Source organism: Nyctereutes procyonoides, unplaced genomic scaffold (assembly GCF_905146905.1).
Source record: "Nyctereutes procyonoides isolate TBG_1078 unplaced genomic scaffold, NYPRO_anot_genome, whole genome shotgun sequence".
NCBI classification, from domain to species: domain Eukaryota; kingdom Metazoa; phylum Chordata; class Mammalia; order Carnivora; family Canidae; genus Nyctereutes; species Nyctereutes procyonoides.
Window position 1 is genome coordinate 15,441,403 of NW_026575144.1, and position 9,287 is coordinate 15,450,689.

A 9,287-nucleotide genomic window follows, 5' to 3' on the forward strand; every position below is an offset into this window, starting at 1 on the left:
AGAGGGATAAGCAGGCTTCATGGAGGGAGCCTCACGGGGGACTCGATCCTGGGACTCCAGGATCACATCCTGGGCTGAAGGTGGCGCTAAACCACTGAGCACCCCGGGCTGCCCTGTCCTCAACTCTTTAAGCAACTTCTCTCACCAAAAAGCTAGAAATGGTTTTTGTTTTTTTCTTTTTTCACGTTTTAAAATGTAAAAGCCATTCTTAGCTTGTTGGCTATATGAATACTAGGGTTGGGCTGAATTTGGCCCTGGGCTATTAGTTTTTGCTGACCCCTGGTTTTAGGCTATGGAGATACAGCATTGACTGGAATAGATGAGCATTCCTTCTGTCAAAAAACTTACATTATGGTTGAGGGAGACAAAATAATACAATTATATACAAAATGTAAGAAATGCTTAGTGCCATGGGGAAAATGGAATAAAGTAGGGGCATTGGGAATGTAGTGGTGGGAAGAATGTTAAATGAGATGGTGAAGAAAAGCTTCAATGAAAAAGGTGTCAATTGGGAACACCTGGGTGGCTCAGCAGTTGAGCATCTGCCTCAATAAAATATAACAAATATTATATTTATTACAAATATAGATATATTTATATATTTAGAATAAATAAAATCTTTAAAAAGAAAGGTGTCAGTTGAGCAGAGACTAAAAGAAAGTCAAGGAATGATCCATGAGGCTGTGCAGAAGAAGAGTATTCCAGACAGAGGGAACAGTCAGAACAAAGGTTCCTGAGGTCAGACTATACCCGGTGTGTGAAGTGGCCAGCAGGGCTAGACAAGAGTGAGATCAGTGTATATACTAATGTCTTGTATGTGTGCATGCATGTGTGTGTGCATTTGTGTAGTGTTTGGGATGTGAGGAGAGAAGCAGCTGTTAAAAAGGGATGTTCCGGGGTGCCACCTGGTCCCTGATCTCTATCTCATGTCCTGAGTCTGACCCCATTCTGTTCCCCCCAATTAAACCAGAAAGGATCTGATATCAGCCCCTGTCCAGAGTAATTCCACCTGATTCTCTGCTATGGCTAATCCAGGTCTGTTACTGCTTCTGAACAGCGGCAGGCATGCAGTCTGATTGATAAGCAGGGCCTTGGTTCTAAGGGAGAACTGAAAACTCCCCTAGAACATTCAGGTAACCTTTCAGATTTGAAATGAAGGGAAAAAATAAAGGATTTCCTGTTACAGTTGAAAGGTTCTGGCTTTGAAAGGACCACATTGGAAAGGGTTGGATGTTTTGTTTTCAGGATCTCTACTGGGGGAGGGAAAATAAGCCGCTTCCTGGGAAAGGAAGGACCTCCCCTCCACCCCACAATCCGCGTGTATCAAGAGGAAGGGAATGTGGGGGCTGTGTTCTAGGGCATCTTCAGGCATATCGAGGCCAGCTGTGACTTGGGTCCAGGCTCTACCACTTAATGCCTGGCTTAGGACACAGTTTCCACCGTGGCTCAAACGTAGGAGGGCCAAAGGTGCGAGGCGAGGAGGAGACAGCCTTGCGCGGTCCTCAGCGAGCCCCTCAGCTGCGACGAGTGTCAGGCTCCCTTTCTTCTTCATCTGTATGAACCAAGCCCGTGCCCATTCCATAGGGGTGCGCCGCTGAGCACCGGAGCTCCGCGAGTACCGCTCGGAACTGCCCGTGCACGGACTAGTACTGCCCCGTCAAGGGGCAGAGTTACTGGGGCCCAAGAGGGTGTGTTCTGTGATGAAATAGAGACAAACGTGGACTCTGGGAGTTGGGCCTCATTGACTCTTATCTTGATCCTCAGTCCTCTCTGGTGGGCCTGCTACCTCCCGTCTTCCGCACCACTGCCCGTGTGAGTTTTCAGAAAGGACAATTCGATTCCCGTAATTTTTTTTAGGATTTTAATTTGTTTATTCATGAGAGACACACAGAGAGAGGCAGAGATATAGGCAGGAGAGAAGCAGGCTCCCTGTCAGGAGATTCTGGCTGTCTGCGGCCGAGCGCGGGGCATCCAGGGACGGAGACCTCCAGCCACACAACGCAGACTCTCCCACTAGTAACGTTACCGCAGACCGGCGAAAGGATCGTCCCGGTGCAGAGCCTGCCCCAGGGCTGTGCCGTGTGCCCCGAGCAAGCGCGTGCGCCGCCGCGGCCTACGAGGCCCTCCCCGCTTCTCCCGTGCACCTTTGTGCCACCTCCTGCCCGGCTCCCAGATCCTAGGTACTTGCTTCCTCCCTCGGGTTTTCTTTGCCCTTTTGCCTCTAGGAAGGCAGACTTGATCGGGCACGTGAAGGATTATGCTCCCGGCATCTCCGAGCGCTGAACTCCGGGCCGCCCCGCACCAAGCTGTGGCCCCGACAGGCCCCGCGCGCTGTGCTCCCAGCAGGCCCCGCGGGATGTGCTCCGGACCGGCCCCGCGCGCTGTGCTCCGCGCCCCGCGCTGTGCTCCCGCGCAGGCTCTGTCCTTGTGCCCGCGCCTGCGCGGGAGGATCCCTGGCCCGCTGTGAGCCCCCGGGGCCGCCTGAGGTAAGGTGAGGTGTCCTTTTAAATGCCAGTGAGGGAAGTAGGCAGGGGCTGGGTGCCTGCCAGACCCTGGAAAGTGAGGGGCCCTTTGGACTTGCTTCCCCTCAGAAACCGCGGGCTTCTCACTGCCGGTGCTGCTGCCGACGCGTAAGGTTGTATGAGGGGCTGCCCCGCGGGGTACAAGGGTCAGCAACAAACGTGGCCTCCACCCACTAGAGGCCGGGCAACCACAGATGTCCGCAGTGTTTCCCACTGGCCCCAAGCCAGCCCCCTCCCCCAGGAGGACGGCCGTGGTGGGATGAGGCAGGCCCAAAACGTGTGGTAGGACCCCCTGGTATTTAACCTCATGCTTGACGGGGCAGTACTAGTCCGTGCACGGGCAGTTCCGAGCGGTACTCGCGGAGCTCCGGTGCTCAGCGGCGCACCCCTATGGAATGGGCACGGGCTTGGTTCATACAGATGAAGAAGAAAGGGAGCCTGACACTCGTCGCAGCTGAGGGGCTCGCTGAGGACCGCGCAAGGCTGTCTCCTCCTCGCCTCGCACCTTTGGCCCTCCTACGTTTGAGCCACGGTGGAAACTGTGTCCTAAGCCAGGCATTAAGTGGTGGAGCCTGGACCCAAGTCAGGTCTGACCCCAAAGGCCTTCCGTTTTCTAGTTCTGAAAGTGTGACTGTGTCTTCTGTGCAAAAGCATTAGGAGATGTCTTTTGTAGTGCTGTGATTAAAAGGCGTTTGGAAGGGGCACCTGGGTGGCTCAGCGGTTGAGCATCTGCTTTTGGCTCAGATCATGATCCTGGGGTCCTGGGATCGCGTCCTTTTCTTTCTTTCTTTCTTTCTTTCTTTCTTTCTTTCTTTCTTTCTTTCTTTCTTTCTTTCTTTCTTTTTTTTTTTTTTCACAGGCAGGTGAAACGATGTTATTTCACAGTTGTCTTTAAAACCACAAAGACACTATGTTCTTCATATAAAAACATTAGTACAGATAACTATACTTTCTAGAAAATGATTATATAGACCCTCTCAAAGAAAAATGCACGCCATTATATGGTTCAGACAAGTTACTTGGGAAAAACACATCTGGGCCGATTCCTAAAACATACCAGAAGACCACGCTGCATCTTTTGGTTCGAAGTATAGATTACTGTCATCCGTAAGGGCTCCTACATTCTTACATAGTTGATAGTACACATATAGACTGGTTTGTGACTTAATGCTCCATTGGTTCATCAGCCTGTTCTGCAGGTTCATCAGCAGGTTGAGCAGGCTGTGCCTTTCTCTGTGGTCTTTCTTCAAGACCGTCCAGGAATGGAGATACATCATCATCCTCATAAATCGTAAACTCCAAGTCTTTACCAACAATTCCAGTGGAAACATTCTTTGTAGTTAGGTCCTGTTCTGCAGGAAGTGTCTCTCGTAAGGCACGCAGACCATGTTTAACCAGTTCATACAAATTGCACTCCATAAACCCAGACATATGTCTCTCCAGGTAAGTACAACCTGATTGAGAACGGGCTCCAATGGACATGGCTCTACAGTCAAAATAGTTGGCCGATGGACAGGTTTGGAAAATGTGAGGGCCCATATCATCATAACCAGCAATAAGCAGTCCAGCACCATATGCTCTCCGGCCATACCGTTGTGTTGGTATCTGGGTCTTGCTTCCAATTAGAGATACAAGACGAGACACAGGAAGAGGTCTGTCAAATACAACTCTGGAATCCAAACACTCCTGGCGCATAAAATTACATAACAGTCTAGCATCAGCAGTAAGTCCCGCAATTGAGATACCAATATGGTTATCAACATGAAGAATTTTCTTCTGATGAGCTGCAAGCTCTGACTGTGCTCTCTTCCATGCCACCAACACTGCATGGGTTTTTGATTTCAGACCAACTGTAGCTGAACCTTGTTTGACAGCTTCCATTGCATATTCAATTTGATGAATCCTGCCCTGAGGGCTCCAAACCGTGACGTCATTGTCATACTGGTTGCGAAACATGGTTCCTTCCGCCTGGGTCCCTCTGCGGCCTCCGGCAGAGGTGGCGGCTTCAGGAGCACCGGCCTGGGATCGCGTCCTGCATCAGGCCCTGCAGGGAGCCTGCTTCTCCCACTGCCTGTGTCTCTGTCTCTCTCTCAGAAATAAATAAATAAATAAATAAATAAATAAATAAATAAATAAATAAATAAATAAATGGCGTTTGGAAAAATGGCTACCTATTACTACCTTTTTATAGAACATAGAGCATTAATTAGAAAGCCTGACCGGTCTATGGAAAGAAAGTTCTAGGAGTATAACATTATTCTAAGATGTTAGAATAAAGTGTTTTTCTACAATATGACTAGTTTTTAGGTGTCATTTTTTTACCTAAAATATGCATAATTGGAGCCTATTGTATTTCACAATCTGGAAGTAATGGTATGCCTGCATACTTCTAAAAAGAATTATACAAAACTGCATACCTCATTGCACATTTTTTTTTTTGTATATTTAGCATATGAAACAGTGACACAGTTAGTGGACCTGGCTGTTCTTGTGAGGTAGGATATGGTAACCAAGGCAAGAGACCCCTTTACCAGGCCATTCTGCAAACTTTGTTCAGTATCACACAACTCTCCTGACGGCTCTCGTATTAAATCCTACCCAGAGTCTCCTGAGAACACACCTCCTCCTACATCAACAGCTCCATCATCTGGATCACAGCACTCAGGGAAAACCACATCAGGATCTCTAGGGAATGGGAGTGCTGGACAAGACTCAACTAAAATCAAGCAAAGGAAGAGAAAAAAGAGCGCTGTGGCCTGTGATGTAGAGGCTTAGTGATGCCATCCAGCCCTGCCACGTCAGATTGGTCCCTTTTCCCTGTTCACAAGTGCCTATGACCACAAGATTGGCACCTTTTCCCAATTCACAAGTGCTTACTGGGGGAATGGGATGGCTTTTCTGACTTGCTAAGGGATTGTGACTGCAACAACAGGAAATGCAATGTTCCATTAAGGTGATTTCTGTTCCCCTCTTTGGACAAAATAAAATATAAATTTACCTTCTCTGTAAAAACTAAACAAACCATAAAACTTTGATAATAAATGTAAACAGTAGCAAAGTAGATAACATCCAGAGTATCATAAATGTTGGCATTCTAAAATGTTATATCACTCTTTGAAAAGTAATGAGAGAAATCTAAATAGTTTGAAAACCATCAACATCTATTTTAAATTATATGAATAAACTAAAAGAAGAAAAAAAAAGTCAGATTTTGTCACTCATGCCCTGGAATAGTATCACTTTTAAATCTTTGTCATTGTGTTGATTAAAAAAAGAGACGCCTTCTCCCTTACTAGACTCTGTGTTCCTGATTTACTTCTAGGTCCTACCACAGGAGTAAGCACATAGTAGATGCTCATGAAATTCTTACCAAACTGAACTGATTTTGAGCAAAAACTATCCTGTTCAAAGCAAAGTCTCCTTAACAAGAATGACCCAGACATAAGTCAACTAGATAACAAAACCTGGGGTATTAACATGGAAGACCAAGTCATTATTCTCAGTGTTCAGAAGGGTCCTGAGAGGGGGAATGACAGCTATAGATATATGTTTCAAGCAAGTATAATTTTTAATTGTTGCCCATGGAACGGAGTCTTCATTTGTTCAGATGACATTATCCCACAGATAATACTAAGGAAAAAACACAGCTGATTGTCATATTGTTTAAGAAAAAAAGCAAATGAACTCTGGGAAACGAACTAGGGGTGGTGGAAGGGGAGGGGGTGGGGGTGAATGGGTGACGGGCACTGAGGGGGACACTTGGGATGAGCACTGGGTGTTATTCTGTATGTTGGTAAATTGAACACCAATAAAAATTAATTTATTAAGAAAAAAGCAAATGAGTAAAACAGTTATAAAATTGTTACTAACGTATTATCTTTAAAAAATTAGAAATGTGTTATGGGTAGATTTTTTTAAAAACCTAATACAAAAACCTAAAAAAATATTTTCTAAAAGTGGTCTGAGGTACAAAATGTACTTTTCACTTAAAAATCTGCTGGCTTTGTGGTGCCTGAGTGATGGCTCAGGTCATGATCCCCAGGTCCGGGGATCAAGTCATACGTTGGGCTCCCTGCTTAGCTGGGAGCCTGCTTCTCCCTTTGCCTCCCACTCCCCCTGCTTGTGTTCTCTCTCTCTCACTGTCAAATAAATACATAAAATATTAAAAAAAAACCTGCTGGCTTACATGGGGTGCTGTGTAATGCACATACATTTTGTTTCAGCCTGGAAGCTCTATGAATAAGTAGATGGACAGAAATTCCTGAGTCTTGGGATGCCTGGGAGGCTCACTGGTTGAGTGTCTGCCTTCAGCCCAGGCATGATCCCAGGGTCCTGGGATTGAGTCCCACCTTGGGCTCCCTACATGGAGCCTGCTTCTCCCTCTGCCTCTCTCTGTGTGTCTCTCATGAATAAATAAATAAAATCTTAAAAAAAAAAAAGAAAATGAAACTCCAGAGTCTTAGTTTTGCAAACGCAGTAATTGCATAGACCTTCAGTCTAGTTAAAAGAGCTGAAACTAAAACAACCAGCAAGCCACTCATTTCAGTTCCTATATGGTGCAACATTTTGGCTCACCGCACACACTCCACAGGGTTGTTATGCAGCATGGGAAGGTTTACAAAAGTCAAGACTCATCTTCTTCCAGGAACTAGAGGGCTAAATATTTACAAATGTAAAGAGAGACTGTATGCCTGAGACCCTCTTAAAGGGAGGAGTGGTTGACTGAGAGGGTCTTTTTTTTTCCTTTCTAGGTTTACATTGCAGATATATTATGGCAAAACAAATGATGAAAAATGAAAATGTGTCCAACTGGTTGTTTGGACAGCAGCATCAGCTGGCTAGTTTGGCTCATCTGCAGAGCATTTTCAGACTTACTCTTCTGTCTTTGCATCAAATCCATCCATTACCACTGTCTTGTAATGTTAGGGCTCACCACAGAGCTTTCCTGCTCTCTCTGAGTCTGAGCAATTAGGCCCAAAAAGTGAATTTCTTCTTTTTTTAAGGTTGTATTTTATTTTATTTTTTTTTTAATTTTTATTTATGATAGTCAGAGAGAGAGGCGCAGAGACATAGGCAGAGGGAGAAGCAGGCTCCATGCACCGGGAGCCTGATGTGGGATTCGATCCTGGGTCTCCAGGATCGCACCCTGGGCCAAAGGCAGGTGCCAAACCGCCACGCCACCCAGGGATCCCTGTTCTTTAAGGTTGTATTTTAAATTAGTGGTACTACTCTCCATTGTGGTTATTTTTTGCCAAAATCTCTATAGAAAAAAAAAACTTTCTTTTATAAATTATAAAAATAATGTTTAACTGTTATAAAAAATTCAAACATTCAGAAATGTATATTATAAAAAGGAAACTTCTCCTTTCCCCTGTGTATATTCCATATTCAGAGGGAATTTGGGATTTATATTAGGAACATAGCCTCTGGAGTGCATGTCCCCATCTCTTCCACTCTTATTGGAAGACCCTGGGTAGGTTCCTTGACCTTGTGTTTTAGTTTTTCTCATCTATAAAATAGGTACAATTATGGAACTCCCCTCATAGGGTTGTTGTGAAAGTGCCTGTAACAGTGCTTGGCACGTAATAAGCATTAGATTTGTGATAGTTATGATTATTGGTAAGACTATAAGCACATACTGTGTTACTTAGAGTATAAGATTAGCTGCTGTAATAGAAACCCCAAATTACAGTGGCTCAAGCAGCACAGAAGTTTCTTCCTCTTTTGAGAAACAGTTGGAGGAGTGGGCAGGTAGCCTCCGTTCCATGAAGTTTCATCTCCTTGGAGGGATCCTTGTCCATATACAAGTGTTATCTCTGGGGTCCAGTTGCAGGAAGGGAACAGAGGAAGCAAACGACAACTAACTTCTTTTGAAGGATGTGACCACTTAGTTGTATGTATCACTTCTGCTCACATCCCACTGGCCAGAATTTAGACCCTCTGCCAAACCCAGCTAAAATGGAGGCTTTGGCTGTTGATGTATATGAAGGATCGGGCTACATTGCCCACTGGGATCTTCATACCCACCCAAGCTAATGTAGTCTTTAGCTGCCCACTTACAATGGACAGGAGTGGCAGAAAACCAGAATTCTCATTCTCATTCTTTATTTTTAAATGAAATAAAGCGGAGATACTGAAAACGACTAGCAAGCTTTGCTCCACACCTTTTCTTTTTTTAATGGTATCATTTCATGCATATTGCTTTATGTGTAGATTTTTCTCTTAGCAGTATATTGGATAGGTCTCCCTATGTCAGTATACACATACCTCATTTATGTTGCCTGTCAGCTCCTTGTGTTCCAGGAAATAGAGGTCTTACAACTCGCTGAACCAAGCCTTACTGATAAGCTTTGAGGTTGGTTTTGATCTTTGCTCTTACAAAGCTTCCACGTTCATCCTTTTATGTAGGTATTTTTGCAATTTTTTTGCTAGCACTTCTATAATGTAGGTTTATAGAAGTGAGTTGCTAAGGAAAAGGCATGTAGGTTTAAACTTCATTACATACTACAAAATTCTGCTCTGAAAATATTGTGTCAATTTGGGCTCAATAATGTCTTCTTATCTACATAGGAGAAATCTTGCCTTTATAGAGACAACTATTTCCATGTGACAACCTCGGGGAGAGGGGCTGTAGCAAGAACTCCTACCTCACCCATAAATGATAGTCTTGATTTATAGCTGGCTTAGTCTGAAGGTATGGAAAAGGGACAAAAAGGAAGAAGAAACCTGACATTTATTGGGGACTAGGTATTATTATCCTTACTT

The 9,287-nt window shown here is 44.8% G+C and overlaps 1 protein-coding gene across 1 annotated transcript; it reads right to left on the reverse strand.

The window, feature by feature from the left end:
- Positions 1 to 3,686: 3,686 nt before the first annotated feature.
- On the reverse strand, positions 3,687 to 4,478 carry LOC129499236 (proteasome subunit alpha type-1-like). Its single transcript, XM_055308955.1, has one exon. It carries the CDS (start codon positions 4,476 to 4,478, stop codon positions 3,687 to 3,689), a length of 792 nt encoding a protein of 263 aa, XP_055164930.1.
- Between the last annotated feature and the right edge of the window lie 4,809 nt (positions 4,479 to 9,287).

What these genes read in the sequence shown, in the direction of transcription:
- LOC129499236 (XM_055308955.1), bottom strand. Translation starts at nt 4,478, where the DNA reads ATGTTTCGCAACCAGTATGACAATGACGTCACGGTTTGGAGCCCTCAG.